Source organism: Aquarana catesbeiana, linkage group LG02 (genome assembly GCF_042186555.1).
Source record: "Aquarana catesbeiana isolate 2022-GZ linkage group LG02, ASM4218655v1, whole genome shotgun sequence".
NCBI classification, from domain to species: Eukaryota; Metazoa; Chordata; class Amphibia; order Anura; family Ranidae; genus Aquarana; species Aquarana catesbeiana.
Genome location: NC_133325.1, coordinates 90,222,745 through 90,249,462, shown reverse-complemented (window position 1 = coordinate 90,249,462; position 26,718 = coordinate 90,222,745). Strand labels below are relative to the sequence as shown.

General features: G+C 43.8%; 1 protein-coding gene across 2 annotated transcripts in view; it reads right to left on the bottom strand.

The window, feature by feature from the left end:
• SMARCD1 (SWI/SNF related BAF chromatin remodeling complex subunit D1) overlaps positions 1 to 26,718 on the bottom strand; it is a 53,539-nt gene that overhangs the window by 19,442 nt on the left and 7,379 nt on the right. For both annotated transcript variants that reach the window (XR_012241481.1, XM_073613157.1), the window contains exons 2-7: positions 11,443 to 11,633; positions 9,478 to 9,520; positions 9,271 to 9,393; positions 9,040 to 9,162; positions 5,882 to 5,998; positions 411 to 512 (exon numbers count right to left, since the gene is read on the bottom strand). Coding sequence is in view for 1 of the 2 variants with exons in the window: in XM_073613157.1 (XP_073469258.1) it covers positions 411 to 512; positions 5,882 to 5,998; positions 9,040 to 9,162; positions 9,271 to 9,393; positions 9,478 to 9,520; positions 11,443 to 11,633 (699 nt within the window). In the remaining variant the exon portion in view is untranslated. The remainder of the gene's footprint in view (positions 1 to 410; positions 513 to 5,881; positions 5,999 to 9,039; positions 9,163 to 9,270; positions 9,394 to 9,477; positions 9,521 to 11,442; positions 11,634 to 26,718) is intronic.

The window sequence follows — 26,718 nt, the reverse complement described above, 5'->3', positions numbered from 1 at the left end:
TGGAGACACTAGTTTTGGTGACCTGGGGGTGACCTATTCGGCTATGGGACAGGAAGTGAAGAGAAATATCCACAATGGGATACAGGTGGTGAAAAAAATCTGACAGATCATAACCCTCCCTTGCACTAGCCAAAATGAAGAAAAAAAAAGGTTTGCCCATAGTTCTACTTCAATGAAAAGTGCCCCATGTGATGATTATTTTGCTGACAGGTTCTCTTTAAAGACCCGTGACCAGAGGCGTTTGGAAGTGATCCAGTGCTTGCCCAGGCGCTGGATCGATTTCATCTGGCAGCCAGCTTGTCAGATTGATACACTCCTGGTGGTTGACATAAAGACATGGCAGCAAAAGGGTAAAAAAAATTTTTAAATCAGCCACACAATGCGAATGATGTTTATGAATACATATATACCTGATAATCAAGCATCAGCAACACAGTGCAGCGAACATTGACATCTCCTGGACGTTTGACCTGAAACCCGTCTGTCTCCTGAGTGGTTGGTGTTCTGTGCCACTGCAAATAGAAAATGAATGAGTGAGAATGATCACATCTCATCTTAAAATCAAGTCCTGTCTGGGACCTACATTGAGTAGATTTTTCTCACTCCCATCTCTGACGCCTAAACAAGCTAGGCTTACAACTGGCACTGGATATGAAGGCACAAACTGTAATAAAAACCATTTTCAATGGCTCTTACTCGTGGGGTGACCACACTACAACCTTAGAGTGAAATCACTACAGCATGGTTACCACGTGCAGCCACTAGGACTACAGGCCAGCATGGATATGCATGTTGAAGAGTTATCAGCACTGTTACTAACTCACTGCCAGTTAATACACGACACTGCCTGGTGTTTCAACGAGCCTGTCCACAGGCACATGGCAGATGGGAACGGCAATCCAGAAGATTACCCTGCGTCCGAAGGAAATTACATAAAGGCACCCTCTTGGATCCCTCCTCCAGGCTCCAGAGTTCTGAAGAGATCCTTAGGTCTTTGTAATGACGTTACAAGGGCAAAGAAGAGTATTTCTGCACTTGTGGGATAAGGCATTTATAAAAAAAAAAAAAAAACCTGGCAAGAACAAACAGAATGAGTATGATAGAAAAAGTATGGACCCCCCTGGCTTTCTTACTTGCAGGTACCGGACACTTAAAGCGGAGTTCCACCCAAAAATGGAACGTCGGCTTTTCTGCCCCCCCCCCGGTCACATTTAGCACCTTTCAGGGGGGAGTAGATACCCGTCTAATACAGGTATTTTGCTCCCACTTCCGGGCATAGATACCCGAGCCACCCGCCACTTCCCCCCCGCTGTCTTCTGGGATACACACGGGACCCGTAGGGTAGCGCAGCGAGAGTCATGTATGAGCAGTAGGAAACCAGGAAGTGAAGCAGCAAGGCTTCACTTCCTCATTCCCTTACTGAGGATGGCAGCGGCAGCACCCGACAGCCGAGGGATAGACTGGCTTCGGGTGCCGACATCGCAGGTGCCGACATCGCAGTATTTGTAGGCTGCTGACTTAGAAAAAAAAAAAAAAATTGGCGGAACTCCACTTTAAAGCGATTGTAAAGTCTAGTTTTAAAAAACAAAAACATACATGTTATACTTACCTGCTCTGTGAAATGGCACGGGGCACAGTGGATCCTCCTTTTCAGGTCCCTCTTTCCTGCTCCTGGCCCCCTCCTCCTGAGCCCTCTATCCTGATTGAAAGCAACGGGAGCCAATGGCACCGCTGCTGTGTCTCAGTCAACCAGGAGGGAGAGTAGCGGATGGCTGAGGGACTCGTGGGCATCGCTGCATAGAGATGGGGCTCAGGTAAGTATTAGGGGGGCACTGCTGCACACAGAAGGCTTTTTATGTTAATGCATAGAATGTATTAAGATAAAAAAACCTTCTGCCCGATGGGTTTTACTTCCTGATTTGCTCCCCACAAGGCCTGCAAACGAAACGAAAGGCATAATGGGCTAGTATGCACCGCATACTAACCCATTATATGACACTTACCTGCAAACGAAGCCCGCGCTGTCCCCTAAACAGGCCTCAGAAACGGCATGGTGGACCGTTTCTTCACAGCGCAGGCGCCAATGACAACATTGGGGCAGTACAACTGAAATATCTCCTAAATGGCGCACGTTTAGGAGATATTTCCACTACCTATAGGTAATATTATTCTAGGCTTACCTATAGGTAAAAGTCAGCAAAAAGGGTTTACAACCACTTTAAGGCTGGCACTCTATTGAAGGCCTGGTGGTTTCCTGGACAGGAGTACCAATGCTATCTTAGACACTTTTCTTATCTTTTCTTTGTTTGCTTCTCTTTATTCTGATGCAATTTTGGTCCTTTAGTAGGACCACTATTTCAGACTCAAGGTTTCTGTCTAGGTTTTATGTGTGACAAGATATCTTAAAGGATACGATACTGTCACTATGATGTCAATATATTATTTGATGAGCTTATGGGAGATGTGCACACCTATTGGTTGGTGCCCAGGTGGTTTCTAGATTTGTTTGTTTGTTTTGCACTATTATAGTCATCTGACCAGGTAGTTGGTTGGGTGGGTGTAGTCCTGCTTAACCCTTCAGCCTGGCCTACAATGTTGGTCCGTTTCAAGGACTATTTGTCGATTGGCCTCACCATAGAACATTGCCGATCATACGCTGCTATAATGGACTCTTTATAGTTGACCACCTTAGTGCAGATTTTCATATTTACTAATGGACTCTCAATGGGACATTGACTAAACCCCCTTCCTTGATTTGTGATGTCATAGTTTTTATATACACTCACTGGCCATTTTATTAGGTACATCTTGCGAATATCAGGTTGGACTGCCCTTTTGCCTTCATTCTTCGTGGCATAGATTCAACAAAGTTTTGGAAACATTCCTCAGAGATTTTGGTCCATATTGACATGATAGCATCATGCAGTTGTTGCAGATTTGTCGGCTGCACATCCATGATGCAAATCTCCCCTTCCACCACATCCCAAAGCTGCTCTATTGGATTGAGATCTGGTGAGATCCATTGAATGCATGTGCTCCCACTGTGGAGACGCTCATAAATTCAGTAGCGTTTAGGACTGCAAGCATGCACAAGGTGCCGTGAAGAGGCCTTGCAGCTTACTAATGCATTTGCAAATGCGTGATGACTAAACTTTTGTCTTTTATGCATTTGCCCTTCCATGTGCTCCTTGCTGTGAAGGCCAGTTATAGGTGGGGGCAGGGGCCATTTGTTTTTTACTGGTGTAAATATGGTCAGGGGACACACTGTACACCATTGCTGCCATTGTGCTCTTGCTGGGTGTCCAGTGTGCTCCTGTTCCTTTAAAGGGGATTGGGCTGCCTCCAGGCCCACCTGCCCCTCATCTATCCATTTAATGCATGTGCTTCCATTGTGGAGACGCTTATAAATTCAGTAGTGTTAGGACTGCAAGCATACACAGGGTGCCGTGAAGAGGCCTTGCAGCTTATGCATGCGTTTGCAAATGTGTGCTAACTAAACCCCTGTTTTTAAACGCAGACTGTTGGACAGGTTAATTTGGTCAGTTGGCAGACTGGTTGGTGAGTTGAGCTATGGAATGTTCTGTTTTTGTCTTTCATGTGATAGCCCTTCCATGTGCTCCTTGCTGCAAAGGCCAGTTATAGGTGGGGGCAGGGGCCATTTGTTTGTTACTGGTGTAAATATGGTCCGGGAACACACTGTACACCTTTGCTGCTACTGTGCTACGTGCTGGGTGTCCAGTGTGCTCCTGTTCCTTAAAAGGGGGATTGGGCTGCCTCCAGGCCCACCTGCCCCTCATCTATCCATTGAATGCATGTGCTTCCCTGTGAAACATGGTGGTGGCAGCATTATGTTGTGGGGATGGTTTTCTTCAGCAGGGACAGTGAAACAGGATGGAGACAAATACAGGGCAATCTTTTAAGAAAACCTGTTAGAGTCCACAAAAGGCTTGAGACTAGGGTGGAGGTTCACCTTCCAGCAGGACAACAACCCTAAACATACAGCCAGAGCTACAATGGAATGCTTTACATCAAAGCATAATTATGTGTTAGAATGGCCCAGTCAAAGTCCCGACCTAAATCCAATCGAGAATCTGTGGAAGGATTTAAAAAATTGCTTTTCACAGATGCTCTCCATTCGATCTGACATAGCTTGAGCTATTTTGCAAAGAAGAATGGGCAAAAATGTCACTCTCTAGATATGCAAATCTGGTAGAGACATCCCCAAAAAGACTTGTAGCTGTAATTGCAGCAAAAGGTGGTTCTACAAAGTATTGACTCAGAAGGGCTGAATACAAATGCTCCCCACACTTTTCACATATTTGTAAAAAAAAAATTGAAAACCATTTATCATTTTCCTTCCACTTCACAATTATGTGTCACTTTGTGTTGGTCTATCATATAAAATCCCAATAAAATGTATTTACATTTTTGGTTGTAACATGACAGAATATGGAAAATTTCAAGGGGTAAGAATACTTTTTCAAGGCACTGTACAATACATATTAGGTTATATGCCAGGACTTGGTATAAAATAATGACATTTAAAAGGCAATCCACAAACATCACAGCTGTCATAAGGCTCTCTTTCAACAATGGTAACAAATACCCTTTAGTCAACAAAAAAAAAAAAAAAAACACTTTAAGTGCGGATGTTCTAAAAGCAGAAAAATCACTCCATAAGTATAATAATGTTTCAGATAACAATCTGATCCTTTGTCAAGTCTGAAGTGTAGTGCATATGTAATTAAGGATTTTTCCCTTCTGCCATTATGACTGTATGTGCCTTTTGGAATAACAAAAAAACCCTGTGTGCCATTAGCGACTTTAGGGGCCCTGTGGTATCTTAAGAGAAGTACTTTCATACCCGTACAATGAGTGGTCACTGATGCAGCCTATAATATAAAACCCAGCATTGTATCCAGCCATTTGGTTGACTCCACACATGTTCCATGTGGATAATGAAAACACACCATTATCTGAACATCAGAGTCATCGTGAACTATTTTACTTTCAATTTCATCACCAAGTCATTTCTACAAGTGATTTATGTGATGCAGACAGATGCTGCCCTGTCTGAACCGTTATGCCCTTCTGCAGTTGTATTTATCTATACTTTTACCCGGCTTACAGGCCGCCCTGCTGGGATAAATACATACTGACATCAAAAGGAACACTGCCCTCTAGTGGCTAACAATCATACATGCATGAATTCATTTTAATCACAGGGACACGCAAGAAAACAAATTGTGACTGGAATGTATGAGACGAGCAAAAGAAAGCATTATGATAGTTCATGTATTATATCCATTTCTAAATTGCTGGCAAAAAGAGGTATCACCTCTGCATAATGTATTGGCATTAAGGCTCCATGCACACTGAAACTCATAAATGGCCGTTTTTGGGAGTATGGGTGTTTTTTTTTTTTTTTTTAACAGCCCATAAACTTCCCTCAATGTTATCCTATGTGTCCATGCACACATGGACGTTTTTAGACATTTATCAGCAGTGGAGTTTATGGGCTGTTTTCTGAACGCCATAAAATCGCATTCAGGAGTCGTTCTTCTGACCACAAAACATGCCAAACGCTGCTAAACGTCGACAAACGCTCAAAAACGTGGCTCACCAGCATGTAACGTTTTTGATCCATTGAAAATAAATAGTAATTAAAAAAAAATGCTAATGAGGAAAAATGCTATTGCAAAAATGTTAAGACTCACTGCAAAGCTACTGGCGTTTTTTATAACGTTATTTTAACGTCCAGTGTGCATGGAACCTAAATAGACAGAGGTGTGTGCACAGGAAATGGGGGAAAAAAAAAAAAGGATGCAAAGTAGGATTCTAAAGTGGAGCTCCAGAAAGATGTGCTTTATGTCGGACCTACCTCCACCAAATGATTATCTGGCCCATACAGATCCTTGTCTAACTCAATGACCAAAGACTTAAAAAACGATGAGAATTTTCTCTTCTGTTTGGAAACATCATATTTGGATAAAGTTGCCTGTAAAATGAAAAAAAGTGTAGTTCAGAAACCTTATATTACATATGTTTTCATGTAAAGTTAGTATATTAAGTGCCAAAACTGCGTTGGTCCTAATGCTGATGTACTTCACAATTCAGATTCTTTGTTGTATGTTGACAGTCCCTAGCAGCCCAGCAGGTATACAAGACCATTGTGGTCTCACATAAGCCAGAGGAAAGTAGGAGCAGCTAAAAGTGTCACTACCAGCACAGCAATCAACTGGAAAGGCTTCCAGCTGGTTGCTAGATGAAAATACAGAGGGGTTGATTTACTAAAGGCAAATCCACTCTGCACTACAAGTGCACTTGGAAGTGCAGTTGCTGTAAATCTGAAGGGAAAATCTGAAATGAAAGGAAGCTCTGCTGATTTTATCATTTAATCATGTACAAGCAAAAAAACTGTTTATTTTTCTTGCATGTCCCCCTCAGATCTACAGCGACTGCACTTCTAAGTGCACTTGTAGTGCAAAGTGGATTTGCCTTTAGTAAATAAAACCCAGAGTGTGTCTTTACAACAGTTATCAGAACTAAAATTTGACAAGATACCACTAGTGAGCAGATTTTATCCTGTTTAACCACTTCAAGAGGAGTTCCACCCAGGGGGTCCATTAAAAAAAAAAAAAAAAATAAAAGTCAGCAGCTACAAATACTGCAGCTGCTGACTTTTAATTGGACACTTACCTGTCCCTGGGTCCAGCGATGCAAGGGATCGAAGCCCCGCTCGTCCCCCCCCTGCGCTCGTCGGCATTTCAACTGTGGGTGCCGGGCTGTGGCTTCACAGCCTGGCACCCACTGCGCATGCGCGAGCAGCGCCGCGCGCCGTGATTGGCCGCTCAATCACCTGGGACCTGTAATGGGTCCCAGATGATTGACAGGAGGGAGGGAGCAGAGCCGAGCCCTTCCTGTGCCGAGGGGGAAGTGATGTCACCAGCCCAGGCACTGGAAGGGGCAGACTACGAGGGACCACCTAGCAACAGGCATTTAGAGGTAAGTGTTTTTAGAATTTTTCAGGTATTTCTGTTTTTTTGGGTGGAACCAAACTTTCAATACAGGGCACTTTCCCCCCTTCCCGCCCAGGCCAATTTTCAGCTTTCAGAGCTGTCGCCCTTTACATGACAATTGCGCAGTCACACTACGCTGTACCCAAACAACATTTATATAATTTTCTTCCCACAAATAGAGCTTTCTTTTGGTAGTATTTGATCACCTCTGCAGTTTTTATTATTTGCTAAATAAAAAAAGACCAATAGGCCACACAGATGGGCACTCATAGGCGGCACAGATGAGGTGGTAATATGCAAAAGAGGATACCGCGCTAGAAAGAAGTCAAATAAATAGAATTATAAAAAAGCAGCAGCATACAGTGTGATAACACAGAAAGTCCAATAAAATTAGAGAAGCTGCGCTAGGATATTTAACGTATATGTCCACAAAAAATGATATGGAGACAAGAAAATTCATTTAAATATTCAAATCCTTAATGTCACCGCAAATAAGGAAAGTGCCCAAATACTGTAGCTGTAGATTCTATTTACCAGACGGCAAGCTTAAAAGGCAGATGGCTATAACCCAGCCTAGGCCTCTAAGTTTGCAGATGATCACAACAGGGATGGTGATGCAGATGGTGCGGACTCCTCTTTGTCCCACTATAATGTACGTTCACTCAATTGGGTACTCTTCTGCTGCCACTTCCAGCAACATCTGGAAGTGGCAGCAGACAAGTACCCAATTGAGTGAACGTACATTATAGCGGGACAAAGGGAGCGACCTGCATCTGCATCGCCGTCCCTGTTGTGGTCATCTGCAAGCTTAGAGGCCTAGGCTGGGTTATAGCCATCTGCCTTTTAAGCTTTCCGTCTGGTAAGCAGAATCTACAGCTACGGTGGTTGGGCACTTTCCTTATTTGTGTGTGAACACTGCGGTGACATTAAGGATTCAAATATTTAAATGAATTTTCTTGTCTCCATATTTTTTGTGGACATATACATTAAATATCCTAGCATAGCTTCTCTAATTTTACAGATGAGGTGACACTCATAGGTGGCACAGATTGGTAAGTATGGGTGGCACTGACACTAATAGATGGCACTGATTGGCATCACTGATTAGGAAACACTGGCAGGTATTGCTGGTGGGCACGTATTTGCATCATGTGTGGGCACACATTGCCACCAGGGATGCCATACCTGGTGGTCATCAGTGGTGGGCATCCCTGGTGGTCCTGGGTGGGCATCCGAGAGGGGGCTGCACTGATAATCAGCACAGAGCCCCCCCATCATGTGAGCCGATTGGCTCTCCTCTACTCGCGTCTGTCAGATGCGAGTGAGGAAAAAGCCGATAAATGGCTCTGTTTACATTGTGATCAGCCGTGATTGGACACGGCTAATCACATGGTAAAGAGACTCCGTCAGAGACTCTTTACCTAGATTGGAGTTGCGGTGTGTCAGACTGAAACGCCGCAACAATGATCCCTTCGATGCACACGTCCCCAGGGGCGTGCAGCGGCTTGTTATCCTTACCACGTCATATGACGTCCAGTCAGGATATTGCAACCACTTTGCCGACGTCGTTTTGCTATATGGTGGGCGGCAAGTGGTTAAAAAGGCTTTTCTTTCTTTCTTGAGCAATAGCTGGACACAGGTGTACTGAGGACAAGGTTTTTTTTAAATGATATTTTTTTCAATAAAAACTTGCTTGATTTAAAAAAAAAAAAAAAAAAAAAAAAAAGAAGCCAGTGAGTGAGCCTAAAAGCTAGGTGACTTGTTTTCAGAAGAAGGTGGTCAGCTGTAGCAGCTTTAATATTTATCTTAGGAAAGGTTTACTTTAACTGCAGAGGAATATCATAAAGGAAAGCAACACCCCTGATATGTGCCAAAAACAATATGCAGTGCCTGCAATTAATCAGAGAAGACAGGGGACCCATGTCACAACACAACAGGTTTAGGTTTGTCTTTATTTGTATATATTAGGTATAGATAAACGTAAAAATGAAACGCAGAATATACAGGTTTTGTTACTCACATCCTCAAGAAGGCGACCTTCTACACGCAGCTCCCAAGAAGCCACTGTTCCTTCGCCGTCCTCCATATCAGACTTTGCTGGGTTAAATGTGTTAGAAATGAAGATGCGGAGTTTCCTTTTTTGCTAAGGAGAAAAAAAATATAAAAAGTAAAAAGCCGAAATAAAGTGTTGTTTGGAAAAAGCTGCCAGTCGAGCTTTGCGGAAAAGTAAATTACAGAACTTAAAACGTACCTTGATCGGTCTTTTCAAGGCCTCTTGAATATCAAGCCGTTTTCTCATAATTGTCTGGTCCAATTTCCTCTCAAAAGCCAATAAATCCATGTAAGCCTGAGATTCAGGTACTAGCTCCCGAATCTGTGCAGAAAGTCAAAGTAATTACAATGTGTGCAACTTCGGAAACATGTTTTATTGGTAGTCCATCATTTCGTCAACACTCACCCTCTGAGGTAGAATCTTATCAGCCATCTTCTTCTTTTTAGCACTTTAAAATTGAAAAAGAAATGAGATCAGCGAAGATCACGGCCTTCCCCTCCAGCACAGTGTACAAACATTCAGATATTCATAAGTGATGGCACAATAACTCAGCGCTACCTCTGAGGCCTAAACCGAGAATTGGTTTTTGTTCCACTTGGGCACACAAATGTTTAACAAACTCAGCGACAGACAACAGTCAACCTTCGCTTATAACAATTAAATTAATGGACACAATGGAAGAGGACTAAAATACCAACAGGCATAACCCTTATAAAAGAAAAGTACAAGTCGAACCCATGGGCAGATAAGCTGAAATGTTGATAATGTTTTAAGTCAGTTGTCCTTTACACACTCTGCAGAACTTAATGTCCTTAAGAACAAATGAGAATGTCCAAGCTAAAAGTGAATGAGAAAAAAAAGCTTTGGGGTTAAATTAACGAATGCTGTTCTGTCATTTGGCAGTAAATAAAAATGACCCTTTTAGGGATATGGCAGTTACTATTAAGCCATGGCATATGAATAAATCATAATAAAATGGGAAATTGTGAAGTTAATCCTCTTTAAAAATATGCCAAGCTGCATGCACTCTATACACGGATCATTCATAACTTTATATGACCGCCCACCTAATATTGAGTAGGTCCCCTTTTGCTATCCAAACAGCCCTAACCCCACGAGGTATGGATGCCACTAGACCTCTGCAGGTATGCTGCAGTATCTGGCACCAAGCTGTCTGTAGCAGATCCCTTGAATCCTGTAAATTGGGCTGAGATCTGGAGAATTTGGGAGGCCACATCAACACCTCAAACCATTCTTGAACCATTTTTGCAGTGTGGCAGGGCATATTATCCTGCAGAATGAGGTCACTGCCATAAGGAAATACCATTTCTAGAAAGGGGTGTACTTGATCAGCAACAATGTTTAGGTAGGTGGTACGTGTCAAAGTAGCATCCACATGAATGGCAGGATTCAAGGTTTCCCAGCAGAACATTGCCTAAAGCATCACTCTTCCTTTGCTGGCTTTCCTTCATTCCATAACGCATCCTGGTGTCATATCTTCCCCAGATAAATGACGCACACACATCTGGCCATCCACATATGTAAGAGTACATGATTCATCAGACCAGGCCACCTTCTTCTATTGCTCTGTGGTCCAGTTCTAATGCTCACATGCCCATTGTAGGTGCTCCTGGCTGTGGACACGGGTCATCGTGGGCACCCTGACCAGCCTGCGGCTACTCAGCCCCATACACAAACTGCGATGCCTATTTTTCTGCTTTCAACACATCAACTTCAGGGACAACATGTTTAATTGCTGACTAATATATCGTACCCACTTTCAGATGACATTGTAATGAGATAATGTCATTCACTTAGAGGAGCTCCAGTCATTTATTAAAAGTCAGCAGCTACAAAAACTGTAGCTGCTGACTTTTAATAAACAGACACTCACCTGTCCCAGGATACAGTACTGTGGTCACCCGATGGGGGCGCGGGAACTGCCTTTGGTCCCCAGCATCTAAATTGTAGGTACCCAGCTGCGTCAGTTTGCGGTTTCACAGTTGGCTGCCCACTGCGTAAGTGCGAGTTGTGCTACGCATAGCATTGTGAATGGTCTTGCAGTCTTCTGGGATCTGTGACATGTCCCTGAAGACTGTAGTGAGGAAAACTTCCCCTTGGATCTCCCAGGCAATCAGAGTAGAAGTAGAAGCAGGTACCTGTCAAAACTATAAACCCGCTTCCCCCTCCCCCCTGAAAAATGTGCCAAATGTTAAAGAGGAGGGGGCCTTAAAGCGGAACTTCCCCTAATGGGTGGAATTCCGCTTTAACCGGTCAGTGATCATGAAGTTATGGCTGACTGATGTATTTGATACAACAGTGACCTATTTTTAGGGCACTAAAAACTTAAATGTATGTTTGGTTAGTTACCTGTGGTTCCTATTTTGAGCTGCCTGTTGTTGCTGAACTTGCTGTATTTGCTGAGGTGCAGGGCGTTTCCGGGACTGGTCCATACCTGACTGAGCCATCCCTGGTCGAGCAGCTGGGCTTCCACCATAACCTGGAGGTCCCATGGCTGGTCCCTGAGGAGTCATCCGACTGCCTGGAAGCATCCCGGGTCGCTGCATTGAACCAACATTCACCAATTAGTATGATGTGAACTTTGTATGATTATGACAATGAAAAATCAACAATAACTCCGAACAAACATAAATGGAGAACAACTACATTCAGCAATCTACACGTCTACTGCCTAGCACATATGTTGTGAACCAGGTTATGTTAATTTATATAGAGATAAGAAATATGAAATCCAAGGAAGAAGGGGCCCTCATTTGCAATTTAATAAACACCCTTATCTTAAATACATTTTGCTATACATTGGGGTTAATTGGTGTACTTCTTTACTATACAGTCATATAAGCAATGTATACCATATTATGTAAAGATTCAGCTGGATAGTGCCAGTATAACGATACAGGGGAAGATGGTTTAAGCCTAGGTTCACAGTGCTGCTGCATAGTCATGCGGTTTTCACTGTGTTTTAATATGCTCTTTTTTTTGTAGGAGACTGGATTTTATACACAAACGCAGCTAAAAAACACACATGTAAAGCTGTTTTACATGCGCTTTCCATGCGTTCCCACTGAAGTTTATTGGGCTAAAAACGCACTATGCTGGACCCAAAGAAGCACCTACACCTTTTCAAAAATCGCACTGCATCATGCTGCATTGATGTGAACGGGCACCACAGAGAATAACCACTTGCCGACCACCACATAGATTTTCTTCTACAGGTGGCCGCACTGTGCAGAAGTGCGTGCGTGTGTGATTTTGCACTTCCGGGTTTGGGGCATGCTGCTTCTGCTGTGACTTGTCCCAGCAGAAGCCAATCAGTGGGTGTTGGCCAATGGATGCCCGCCGACACTGGCCGATCGTCGGGAAAACACACACAATCTAGCTCAGCCCATGTAAACAAGGCAGAGTTCCCTGCAAAGACGGGTAATAAAATTCATCACATCCCATAGTAAAAGCTCCTCACACAGCTCACACAAACACTGGCTAGGCACCAATTTAACCCTTTGATTGCCTTAGCGGTTTAACTCCTTCCCAGCCATTAGTACAGTGACCATGCATTTTTTTTAGCACTGATCACTGTATTAGTGTATTAGTGTCACTGGTTCCCACAAAGTGTCAAAAGTGTCAGAATATCCGCCAATATTTTTACCAAAAATATGTAACAGAATACATATTGGCCTAAATTTATGAAGAAATTAGATTTATATATATATATATATATATATATATATATATATATACACATATACATACACGTTTTATAGCAGAATATAAAATAAAAAATTCTTCAACATTTTTAGTTTATAGGGCAAAAAATAAAAACGCAGAGGTGATCAAATACCACCAAAAGAAAGCTCTATTTGTGGAAAAAAAAGGATATAAATTGTATATGGGTACAGTGTCGCACGACTGCACAATTGTCAGTTAAAGTAAGGCAGTGCAGTACCGCAAAAAATGGCCTGGTCATGAAGGAGGGGGTAAACCTTCCGGAGGTCAAGTAGATAATGTGATTTCCATGGTGGTGCAGGGCAGCGCAATATCAGAAACAGCAGAAATGGCACTAGTGTGAACGAGTTCTGAGTGCACTGCAGCCAATATATAATATAATATTTGGCACTTGGCATGAAATTCTGTATAAGAAAGGAGAAGCGGAGGCTTTACTTTAGTCCCGGCCTGACGTTTCAGTGCAGTTGCAGCAAAGCTGAATGTACAAAAAGTGACTTTTACCCCAATTTGCGTCTATGATGGCAGCTCTTAAAAGACAAGTTGTAAAAAAGCAGGAGGTAAGAGCTTATATTTGGAATTATGTTTTATCCCATCAAAGAGCTTAAAATACAGTTATCAGTTATTCTTCAAATGTGACCATTGACATGAGATAAATACAGGTGTCATAGGAAAATTATTGTCTACAGGTAATATGCAACATCTGCAGACACCTCTTGCTGCCTGATCTAGGTGTAACAAATTGTTCAGGTTGGCATTTACCAAATATTCTCTTTTTTACTGAGATCAAGCTGCTATCTGGAGTGTATTTATTGGTCTATAAACATGCTTGCTTGGCTGACCAAGCTTATGTACTGATGTCACAATCACGTGGCTGTTGGTCCTTAGAGCACCAGTTCATGTTTATGCCCTGCAAAGGCTATGGGGCTTCCTTCCCTCCTACGAATTCAGCTTGGCTGGCTGTTACATCAAAGTTACCAACTGGGACAAGGATACAGCGAGGTCCAAACCCCAGGCCAATGAAGGTCTGAACATTTTCAAAAACAGAGGACAGCAAAGGCAATCTACATATTGTTCTTATTGGAGGTTTCATTATAAAGCTCTAGAAAAGCACAGCGGCTCAGGAAGGAGGATGAGAGCTGCTGGGAGCCAGAGGGATAATAACTAATGAAAGCAATAAGCTTTGAGGGTATAAGACATTAGAAGCTGCAAAACTAAAATAAAAAAAAAAAAAAAAAGACGTATATTCGGTGATTTACTCATATCCCAGCAGTGACGCTTATTAGATTTTATACCCAAAAGGTGGAGTACACACAGTTATCCTCAAACCACTGCTGTCTTGGCAATGCAAAGAAATAAAAGCTTTACATTTGCATACTGGAGCGCTAGACAGATGCATACAGCATATTGGATATGCAATTAGGTTCTGGATTTACTCATTGAAGAAATGACAAGCTGAACAAATATAGTGACTCCATACCACTAAACTGAAAAAAAAACAAAAAACAAAACAGTTTACCAAACAGATGCAATTAATAATTATATCAGAGAAAGTAATGTCACTTATACCTTATATTCACCTTACCTGAGCTCCATTGCAGCTCCTTAATCCCCTGAAGCTAGTGAATACCTGGAACTTTTGGGCATGTAGGAGCTTGTGACCTGCTCCCAGGGCCTAGCAGCCAAATGCCGGGCCCCAAGTACTGTCACAGTACCAAGAAAGTGACATCAATGCCCCCCCAAGACCAACACAGCAGATTACAGCACTGGCTACAGAGCAAGGAGCTGTGAGGGAGCACAGGTAAGGTAAGTATACCAGGAGATGTCCTTTGCAGAAACGCTGTCACTTTACCCAGCATGAGAAAAGTGACAAATAAAAGGACTGCCAGTGAGCAGTTAAATCTCTCAGTAACAAGTACAACAGTTAATCACCAGTGTAGCTTCAGACTTAAAGAGGGAAACAAAAGGCATTTAAAGGCATAAGAAACAATAATGAGGTATAAAAAAAATAACAATATTTATTAGAAAATTCTATAACATGACTAGAGCAAAGATAAAAATCATGTAGAATGATGCAAAGTATACAGTGAACCCTTGTGCGTCAACGCGTTTCACCGTTAGGCTTCCTCAGGACACATTCAAGGTTTCAAAGATAAGAAAGAAAGAGCAGATCTCACTGTCTGAAATAGAACATATTTATATTAAAAATTCTATGAAACATAACACACATTTAAAAAGCGCCTGTCTGTCCAAAAGAGAAGTCAGGGCACAGATAGGTACAAAAGCTTGAACAGCGAAAAAACGAGAATACCTTGCAGGAGAATAAGCCTCGTGTACGGGTATCCCGATACAGAGGATATCCAAAAGTATCATCCAGGAAGGGTTAATTCCAATGGTCTATATGCCGTTAATTGGAAATGGCCACATCTGGCAATCAATACAAAATTGCACGGTCAGCTAAACATCCTAATATCCCCATACAAAAAAAAAAAAAAAGGGGGGGAGGGGGGGAATACCTGCTAACATAAGTAGGTCAGAGATATTAAGCCAAGTAAATTCCAAAACAGGGGCAAAATAATACCATGATACCAGGACCGGTAGCTAAAATTAAAGGCACTGAGGCCTTAAAGCCGAGGTGGCTTGATGGCTGCAGAGCAGAAGCTTCTGTGCATAAACAGGTAATATGGTCCCTGTATGATGATCTGAAATAAAGGCAAAAACAAGATGCTTAGTTGTAAAATCTATGAAAAAGGCCTATATAGAACTAGATGGAAAAAAGCAAGGTTTACTCACTATACAGATGGACGAATATAGTGTGGCCCCTGGGAGACAGCCTTCTGCTGGTCACAACATTGATCTCACACGAACGTCTATTTAGAGCCCCTAGGGAGTTTGCGCCAAAGCAGGGGAAGCAGCGTGCCGACGATGATGATGTCACTAAGTGGCGCAAGATAGAAAACGGCACAAAAAGACGGACAACATGCTGCTGCAGCAGTGACATCATCTGTGTGGGACCAATGTGCAGCGTGAGCGTCAAACCCAGCACAGCCCACGTGTCCAGGTACGTACACTTCCCCTAAGGGAACGACGTCTTCAAACGATGCGGTAGGGGCGGGGAAAGAAACACCCACAGCCCAACAGGGCCACTGGGAAAAGTCAGCAATACAAAACATACATATATAGTGTCACATGATTCAAAGTCACGTGAACAAAAACCCAGAGCAAACAGTAGATTGTAACTATGTAAATTTCTCAATTGGATGATATATTGAGCGTTCAACTTGTTTTTAATTGCCCCTGTCTGTCCACGGGATTTGTTCTGGCACTATGGGTACTTTCTAGCCAAAGGAATGATCAAATGGTTTTTGTAGTTTTCTTTTCCCCCTCAAGATTTATCATAATTGCTGCCTGTTTGCTCTGGGTTTTTGTTCACGTGACTTTGAATCATGTGACACTATATATGTATGTTTTGTATTGCTGACTTTTCCCAGTGGCCCTGTTGGGCTGTGGGTGTTTCTTTCCCCGCCCCTACCGCAACGTTTGAAGACGTCGTTCCCTTAGGGGAAGTGTACGTACCTGGACACGTGGGCTGTGCTGGGTTTGACACGCGAGCTGCACGTTGGTCCCGCACGGATGATGTCACTGCTGTGACGGCATGCTGTCCGTCTTTTGGCGCCATTTTCTATCTTGCGCCGCTTAGTGACAACGTTGGCACGCTGCTTCTCCTGCTTTGGAGCAAACTCCCTATGGGCTATAAATAGACGTTCGTGTGAGATCAATGTTGTGACCAGCAGAAGGCTGTCTCCCAGGGGCCACTCTATATTCGTCCATCTGTATAGTGCGTAAACCTTACTTTTTTCTATCTATCTAATTCTATATAGGCCTTTTTCATAGATTTTACAACTAAGCATCTCATTTTTGCCTTTATTTATTACAGATCATACAGGGACCATATTACCTGTTTATGCACAGAAGCTTCTGCTCTGCAGCCATCAAGGCACCTCGGCTTCAAGGCCTCAGTGCCTTTCATTTTAGCTACCGATCCTGGTATTATGGTATTATTTTGCCCCTGTTTTGGAATTTACTTGGCTTAATATCTCTGACCTACTTATGTTAGCAGGTATCCCCCCCCCCCTTTTTTTTTGTATGGGGATATTGGGATGTTTAGCTGACCCTGCGATTTTGTATTGGATTGCCAGATGTGACCATTGCCAATTAACAGCATATAGACCATTGGAATTAACCCTTCCTGGATGATACTTTTGGATATCCTCTGTATCGGTATAGCCTAATGGTGAAACGAATTGACGAACAAGGACTCACTGTATACTTTGTATCATTCTACATGATTTTTATCTTTGAATGCTCTATTCATGTTATGGAATTTTCTAATAAATATTGTTATTTTTCTATACTTTGTTATGGTTTTTTATGCCTTTTCGACCTAGGGATACTTAGCAAGTATCCCTTTTCTTTTTGTTCCCCTCTATATTACGGAAGTGGCTATGTGAGTGCTCCCTTTCTTATATATTCAGACTTAAAGAGGAGCTCCAGCAGGGTGGATAAAAATGTATTTTTTGGACCAAATTCATTTTAATAAAATGCTTTTGGAGTAAAAATATATCTAAAAGATAGTTTTCTATTTAACCACTTCAGCCCCGGAAGAATTTACCCCCTTCCTGACCAGAGTACTTTTTGCGATTTAGCACTGCGTCGCTTTAACTGACAATTGCGCGGTCGTGTGATGTGACTCCCAAACAAAATTGACATCCTTTTTTTCCCACAAATAGAGCTTTCTTTTGGTGGTATTTGATCACCCCTGCGGTTTTTATTTTTTGCGCTATAATCAAAAAAAAGGGCGACAATTTTGAAAAAAACGCCTTATTTTTTACTTTTTGCTATAATAAATATCCCCCAAAAATATATAAAAAAACATTTTTTTCCTCAGTTTAGGCCGATATGTTCTTCTACATATTTTTGGTAAAAAAAAAATTTGCAATAAGCGATTATTGATCAGTTTGCGCAAAAGTTATAGCGTTTACAAAATAGGGGATAGTTTTATGGCATTTTTATTAATAATTTTTTTTTTTTTTTAATGGCGGCGATCAGCGTTTTTTATCGCGACTGCGACATTATGGCGGACACATCGGACATTTTTGGGACCATTGTCATTTATACAGCAATCAGTGCTATACAAATGCACTGATTCCTGTGTAAATGACACTGGCAGTGAAGGGGATAACCACTAGGTGGCAGTGTAGGGGTTAAGTGTGTCCTAGGGGCGTGTTTCTAACTGTGGGGGGCTGGGCTGTGTGTGACACGTCACTGATCTCTGCTCCGATGACAGGAAGCAGAGATCCAGTGACACTGTCACTAGGCAGAACGGGGAGATGCTTGCTTACATTAGCATCTCCCCATTCTACCTCCCCGTGAGGTGATCGCGGGTATGCCCGCGGCGATCGAGTCCGCGGGACCCAGGACCCGACTCCCAGAGCTTGCCGCGGGCACGCGCCCGCATCTTAAAGGGGAATGTACAGGCACACGATTCTGCCTGTACGAGCCCTTCTGCCGCAGTATATCTGCGTGAGGCGGTCGGCAAGCGGTTAAGATACATTAATAATTTTGTTTATTCAGCATGAAATGGAGCTTAGTTATGTAGCATGAGGCTGTATATTCTGCAATATTTACATTTTTGGTAAACTCATACAATGAATCCAAGCTCTGCAAGCTGAGATAACATGCACTGGCAATGGTATTGTTTTAGTTAAATAAAAGAATTTGAGTAGTTCAACGATGTGCGATTAACCTAAAATCAGTTCTGATATCGCTGTTTTACTAACCTGACAGCTTATTATTCTAAATATGAAACCTTCATTTTGTTTACAAATATTAAAGATTCTAACTACCAGCAAGAATGAGTTCTTACATTTAAAGAACACCTGTCATTTCCGATCCATCATGGCAGCGCCTGTTAGCGGGGCATCCACTCACCTGCTGCCGCCACGTCCCTCACCTTGTTGTGTCACTGCCGCATCACCAACCGTCCCATTAAAGTGAATGTGACTGTCGGTGAGTCAACAGCAGGTCAGAGGAGGAGCTGATGCGGGACAGAGATGACAGTTGCTCTTTAAAAATTATTTAAATAAAGCCTTTTTACTAGTGATTTAAATCAACGATTTCAATCAAATCCACCCCAAACTTCAGCCTGGGAAAAATAAATTAATTAAAAGTCAGCAGCTGCAAGTACTGTAGCTGCTGAGTTTTAATATAAGGATATTGTCAAAGAAAACCTGTCACCGAAAAAAAAAAAACACCACATAAGGGACTTTTTGTCATCAGTTTAGCGCTACAGAGGTGTAGAATGATTACTCTCATTCTGGTGCACGCAGCGATGTGCAACATATCGCAATCAATGTTTTCAGGCAATGTTTCCCACCACGTGCGCTTTGTCTGTATGTGTGTATATGTGGTGGTGAGGAGCCTCAATTTTTTTGGGGGGTGAGATAAGATTTTATGCGCTTGGGTGTAACTTTAAATTTTTTACAATTAAAAAAAAAAAAAAAAAAAAAACTTTTCTTTTCTATCACATTGGGGACAAAAAGTCCCCAATGTGATAGAAAAAAAAAAAAGTTTTTTTCTTCAATTGTAAAAAAATTAAAGTTACACCCAAGCGCATTAAATCTCCCCCCAAAAATTGAGGCCCCTTCACCACCACATATATGCACATCCAAACGTAAGCGTATAGGAGAGCAATAATTCCACCACCTTCGTAACGCTAATCTGATGACTTATAGGGGGCTTTTAAAGTGTCGACTACGAAAAATATAGGCTACCGACATGTTTAACCACTTCCCTCCCGTAGGTCATCATATGACGTCCTGGACTTTGAGTGGGGATACCTGAATGATGCCTGCAGCTAAAGACCTCATCCTTTTCAGCCGGCGATTCTGTGCACCGTAAAAACAATAATAGTTCAGCTGCTTGATCCTTCTTACAGATGGCGGGAGGGGACACCCCCCCCTCCCGCCGCCCTCTAGTGCTTCTACCGGCGAGCCCCTGTGACTGGCGAGCCAGAGAACAAATCAGTCGACGCCGGAAGTTGAGCACAGAGATTTCCGGCGACCAGATGGTCTCCAATAATCTCTATGACCCTCGGAGGCCCAAAAAAAAAAAAAGGCCCAGGCGCGCGGAAGTAAACAATGGCGGGGACGTGGCTGGAAAGGGCGAGAGAGTTTTTTTTTTTTTTTCCCAGCCTGAAAGAGTTTTTTTTTTTTTTTTTACATAAGTCTTGTGACCTGATATTAAGAGCACCTCAGCTGCATCTGTGGAGAATGAGAGATCAGGGTGCATCCACAGGGCAAGGTCCTTTAGGACACCAGACTCTACATTTTCATTTTAGAAAATCAACATTCTAATTTCAATACAGACAGTTATTTTTGACAATCCAATATATATATATATATATATATATATATATATATATATATATATATATATATATATAGCATCGATACTACTATCGGGGCCGTTACCGAGTATTTGCAAAAGTATCGGTACTCGTGCAAATGCACCGATACCTGAAACCGATACTTTCAGGCTTGGTTCTTTGGGCTGTCAGTGGGTCTCCCCAGTTTTAAAGAAGTCCGGTAATTGGAGCTGTCAAAAAAAAAAAAAAAAAAAAAAGCAGCCGGCAATGTTCATTACCAACATTGCTCAGCCCTGAAGCTAAAATAAAAAAAAACATTGTTTCTTTTTGTATATTTCTGTTTCTTCATCTGCAGATCAAAGGGATGAACAAATGTTTCTCTGTTTAACCCCTTAATTAATTCCCTATTCTCCTCCAATTATTTTTTTAAAACTTTTTTTTGTTTGCATTGTTAGTGAATATTTTTACACATATATATTAACATATATTTACACATTTCACATTGAAAAAGCGCTAAATTTAAAAAAATCTATTTCTTTTGTAAATAAGTTTTCAATGCTTTGTACCACTGCTGACAGGTGAAGTTAAAACAAAACAGTTGCGGTAGGTATCAGTAATTGGTATCGGTGAGTACTAAAAAAAAAAAAAAAAAAAAAAATTAGAGTTACGTACCGGTAACGTCTTTTCCAGTAGTCTTTCAGGACAGCCACCATGAGAGATAGTCTCCTCCTCTTCCTCTTAGGAAACACTGCGCAAGCCCATAAATTCTCACTTCCCCCTGCCAGACCTCAGTATATTCCGAGATTACCTCCGGTCAGCTGGGGAGACACAAGAACACATTAATAACATACTATTCCATATCATTATCATGCTGCGTTCTGGTCTTTTGTAAGACCCCCCCAAAAATTTCGGGTGGGTAACTAGGGCTGTCCTGAAAGACTACTGGAAAAGACGTTACCGGTACGTAACTCTAATTTTCCCCTTTCGTCTTTCAGGACAGCCACCATGAGAGGATAAACGAGCACTTACCAGTTTAGGGTGGGACTACCGCTTGCAATACCTTTCGCCCAAAGGCTTGCTCACTAGCCGACACCAGGTCCACTCTGTAGTGCTTTACAAAAGTGGAGTAGCTGGACCATGTTGCAGCCCTGCATATTTGCTCTGGCGTTGCTCCAGCCCTTTCTGCCTGCGAAGCTGCCATAGCTCTAGTAGAGTGTGCTCTTATACCCATTGGGATTTCTTTCCCTGCCAATGTATAGGCCTGGCCAATGGCTACTCTGAGCCATCTGGCAATAGTGCGTCGAGACGCTTTGCATCCTTTTCTGGCCCCAGAAAACAAAACAAATAAAGAGTCTGACTTTCTAAACATCTTGGTCAGCTCTAGGTATCTAAGGATACATCTCCTTACATCCAAAGAATGAAATTTTAATTCCCTTTCCCCCGAGGGGTTGGGACAAAATGAGGGTAAAACTACCTCCTGACTTCTGTGGAAACCAGAAGCAACCTTAGGTAAAAATGCTGGATCGGTCTTAAAGACGATCCGATCTGGAAAAATAACGCAAAAAGGAGATCTAACAGATAAGGCCTCAATCTCGCTGACTCTCCTGGCAGTTGTCACTGCTACCAAAAAAACTGTTTTTAGCGTAAGATCCTTTAGTAGACATTCCTCTAAAGGTTCAAAGGGGATTCCCGTCAGGCCCTGCAAAACTAACGATAGGTCCCACTTGGGAAAGGGAGGACCTTGAACCGGTCTTTGTCTAGGCAGAGCCTTAAAGAATCTGACCACCCAGGGGTTGGTGGCCAGATGTTTCTCTAAATAAGTACTAAGTGCTGACACCTGACCTTTAAGGGTACTTATGGATAAACCCTTGTCTGCCCCGCACTGAAGGAATTCCAACACAGCTGTGGGACTATGTACCGCAAGGGAGCCTTCTGCACACCATTTATTGAAACGTACCCAGATTTTTTTTATATATCTGGCGTGTTTCCTTCTTCCTGCTATTGAGGAGGGTGGAGATTAATTTCTCAGAAAAACCCCTAGCTCTCAGCATACCCTCCTCAGTAGCCAGGCCGCTAACTGCCATTGGTGAACCTGTGGACAGAGGACTGGGCCCTGTGAGAGGAGATCCTCTCGAGGTGGCAGGAATAAGGGAGGTTCGACCGCTAGCTGCTTGAGTACTGAGAACCAAGCCCTCTTTGGCCAATGTGGTGCTACCAGAATCAGGGACGTGTTTTCCATCTGAAACTTCCTGAGAACTGCTGGTAATAACGCTGGGGGCGGGAAGGCATAGCAGATTCTGAAATGCCAGTCCTGGATCAATGCGTCGACCCCTCGTGCTCCCTCCCCTATGTTTAGGGAGAAAAAACAAGGGGTTTTCGCGTTGTTTCTTGACGCGAACAGATCTACCTCTGGAGGACCCCACTTCTCTGAGATGAGATTGAAAACCTCCTGGTTGAGGATCCAGTCGCCCTCTCTCAGCCTGGTTCGGCTGAGAAAGTCTGCTACCACATTCTTTTCTCCTCTCAGGTAGACTGCTGAGAGTGAGAGAGTGTGAGTCTCGGCCCAGCTCAGAATGTCTGATGCCAATGCCAGCAGTACTCCGCTCTTTGTGCCTCCCTGCTTGTTCACATAAGCTACGGCGGACGAGTTGTCCGACTGCACCTGTACATGGTGGCCCTGTAGCTCCTTTTTGAAGAACCTGAGTGCTAGCCCGATTGCCTTCAGCTCCTTCCAATTGGACGACCTTCTGAGTTCGTTTCCCTCCCAGGTGTCCTGTGCTACAAGGGAACCCAGGTGCGCCCCCCAACCTCTGCCGCTTGCGTCTGTGGTTACCACCTGAGAGACTGGGATGAACCACAGACGACCCTGCGACAAGTTTGAGACCCTCCTCCACCACCAGAGGGATCTCTTTACTTGGGATGGGACCTGAACCAAGGCATCCAGACTTCTCTGGCTGTGATCCCACACCCTTAGGACAAAGGACTGTAAGGGACGAAAGTGCAGACCTGCCCATTGCACTGCTGGGAGGGTCGCGGTCAAAAGACCCAGGGCCGACATCAGAACTCTTATAGAGACCCGACTGCTGCACTGGAGACCAGCCACTGCCCTGTCCAGCTTTAGTATTTTTTCTCTTGGAAGAAACACTCTCAGAAGTGTTGAGTCCAACTGGTAGCCCAAGTAGGTAATGCGCTGGGAGGGAATCAAACTGGATTTCTCCAAGTTCATCAGCCACCCTAGACCTGTAAGAACTCTTCTTGTAAGCTCTAGATCCCTGACTAACTGCAGTGGACACGCTGCAAACAGGAGCAGGTCGTCCAGGTATGCTATCACTGATATTCCCTGGAGCCGAAGAAAGGCCATCACCTCCGCCAAGACCTTGGTGAAGATGCGGGGCGAGGAGGATAGCCCGAAAGGCAGCGCCTGAAACTGTAGATGTACCGATGTTCCACCTAGATCTACCGCTAGCCGGAGAAACCTCTGTGAGGCTTCTGCTATGGGAACGTGTAGATACGCGTCCTTTAGGTCCAGGGATACCATAAAGCAGTTGCGGGGCAACAGTGTTCTCACCGTGAAAATTGTTTCCATACGGAATCTCCTGTATGTCACTGACTTGTTCAGGGGCTTTAGATTCAGAATCAGTCTGAATTTCCCTGTGGGTTTCTTCACTACAAAGATGTGTGAATAAAACCCCTCTCCCTCCTCGGCTTTTGGAACTTTTAGAACCACATTCTGATCTACCAGATCTCTTAATGCTTCCAACAGAGCCTCGGCTTTTGCCGTACACCTGGGTAGGTGCGTGACCAAAAATCTCCGAGGAGGAAGATTCGTGAAATCGATATGGTACCCCCTTCTTATAATCCCTAGGATAAAGCGATTGGGGGATATTGCCTCCCACTGTGGGAGGAAGGCCCCCAATCTTCCCCCCACCATGGTTGGGGAGTCATTGACTTTTACGGGGCTGTTCAGGAGGGCGAAAAATCGCCCCTCCTCTGCCCTTGCCTTTCTGACCCCAGAACTTCCTTTGCCCTTCCGGCTTTGGAGTCTCTTCACGCTTTTGCGGACGAAACCCCTTCTTTGTAGGTGCAGGGGTTTTCCGCTTAACCGGGAAGGATTTCTTCCTGTCTGCTGTGCGGTCTAAGACAGTCTCTAAGCCTGGGCCGAAGAGAAGGTCTCCCGTTAACGGTATGCCGCACAATTTGACTTTAGAGGCGCTATCGCCCGGCCAGGTTTTTAGCCAGAGGGCTCTCCTGGCCGAATTGGCCAGAGCCGCTGATCTGGCCGTCATACGTACTGACTCTGCCGAGGCATCAGCTATGTAGGCGATACCCCGCAGAATCGTAGGGAAGGAAGACAGAATGGTTTCTTTTGCCGTTCCAGCCTCAATATGCTCTTGAATCTTAGAGAGCCAGTGCTCCAGATTGCGAGCCACTACTGTGACAGCCAACTCAGGTTTCAAGTTACCAATTGTTGAATCCCACGTCTTTTTAAGGAGAGAGTCTATTCTCTTATCCATGACATCCACCAGGGCCCCCATGTCCTCAAAAGCCAGGTCAGTGTGTCTGGAAACCTGGGAGAAAGCAGCATCTAACTTGGGATTTTTATTCCAGATAGATGTAGGATCATCCGAAAACGGAAATCTCCTCTTTAAGGATCTAGAAAAAAAGGATTTCCTTTCGGGATCCTGCCACTCCTTTTTGATAGTTTCAACCAGTACTTCATGAACTGGAAAAACCTTTCTCTTTTGTTCCCCCAAGCCTCTGTACATCTGGTCATGAAGGGTCAGGGGTTTCCTGTCCTCCTGAATACCGAGGGTTGTATAAATAGCCCCTAAGAGGTCCTCTACCTCCTCTAGGGATAATTTATATCTGGAGGATCTCCTGGACTCCCCGTCCTGGTCCTCCCCCTCTGAACCATCCTGGGAATCGGAGGAGGAACTATCTGGCTGTCTTAGTTCCACTCCGGAAGGCCCTGGAGCTTCCTCTGCCCTAACTGAAGTTGCAGGTTGGGCAGGAGCAGAGACCTGCGCCTGAGGCGGGGTTGTATCCTGGGGAGCTGGACTAATGGGAGGTTGAAACCTTTCAAATAAGGCTTTAAATGAAGAAAAGGTGGACGAGAGCTCTTTAACTGAGGCTGCAAGTCCTGACTCCTGTTCAGAGTCCCTCTCCTTAACAAGGGAGTCTATGCACTCCCTACACAAGACCTTTGTCCATGCCTCCCCTAATGTGTCCCTGCAAGAGGCACACCTCCTCTTAGAGCTATGGGTAGACTTAGATTTTTCTGTAGCTTTCTGAAATACAAGAAAGGAAAAACAAACATTTTTGTCACTTTTTTTTTTTTTTTTTTTTCTAAGAAACAAGGATACAACCCTGGGAGTGCACTAGACCCTCCTTCATCTATGGGGATCTGAGCCTCCCTCCCCTGACCACCCAGGGTATCTGCCCCCCCATGACAGGAACCATACATGGAGGGACAATCCTAGGTAAAGAGTACTTTTCCCCAAGGCACTCTTACCTTAGGAAGGCTGGAGGTAGTGTCCGTTGGTTGAGCATCCGCTTCCGACATGACTTGCAGGTGGTTGCTACTACCGAGTCCAACGCTGCCTGTGCGCGTCCCAGACTCGTCTCCAGCCTGTGCCTGGCTTCCCTATCAGCCCTGCGACCCGGAACCGGAAGCCGCGGTTCAAAGGCAAGCCCCCGCCCTTCCGCCGGAAATGACGTCGCCCGTCGTCCGGCCCGCCTAGTTCCAAAAAGAGAGCGGCCTGTAAAGTATACAGGAAGGGCGGACGCCAGCCTGCTGCAGCCCTGTGACCGCGATAGGAAACCCCCACAGCCTGAAGCTGCGCTCAGCAAGGAAGTGGTGGCCACCGAATCGAGGGGTAAGTCCCCCCCATGCCCATAAGAAGCCCCTGCTCCCATTTACAGGCTCAAAAAAACAAATAACAGCCACAGTCCCCTGACTGAAAAGCCTGGTTCCTTGCACAGTGTCTCCCCACCGGAGGAAACACTAATACTGAGGTCTGGCAGGGGGAAGTGAGAATTTATGGGCTGGCGCAGTGTTTCCTAAGAGGAAGAGGAGGAGACTATCTCTCATGGTGGCTGTCCTGAAAGACGAAAGGGGAAAAAGAGTTTCGGAACATGTACTCATTGTAAAAAAAATGGTATTGGTGCATCCCTAATATATATACGCATACATATACACACATGCTAGAAAATTACTTATAACCCCCCCCCCCCCCACAAAAAAAATGGTGATCGTTGCATTTTTTATGTTATACAGTATTTGCACAGCGATTTTTCAAGCGCAATTTATTTGGGGAAAAAATACACTTTAATGAATAAAAAAAAGCAAAACACAATATACACCCCAATTATTTTCTAAAATATTAAAGATGTTACGCTGTGTAATCGGATGCCTAACATGTCATGGTTTAAAACTGCGCATTCTCGTGGAACTGCATCAAAGTACGCTACCAAAAAAT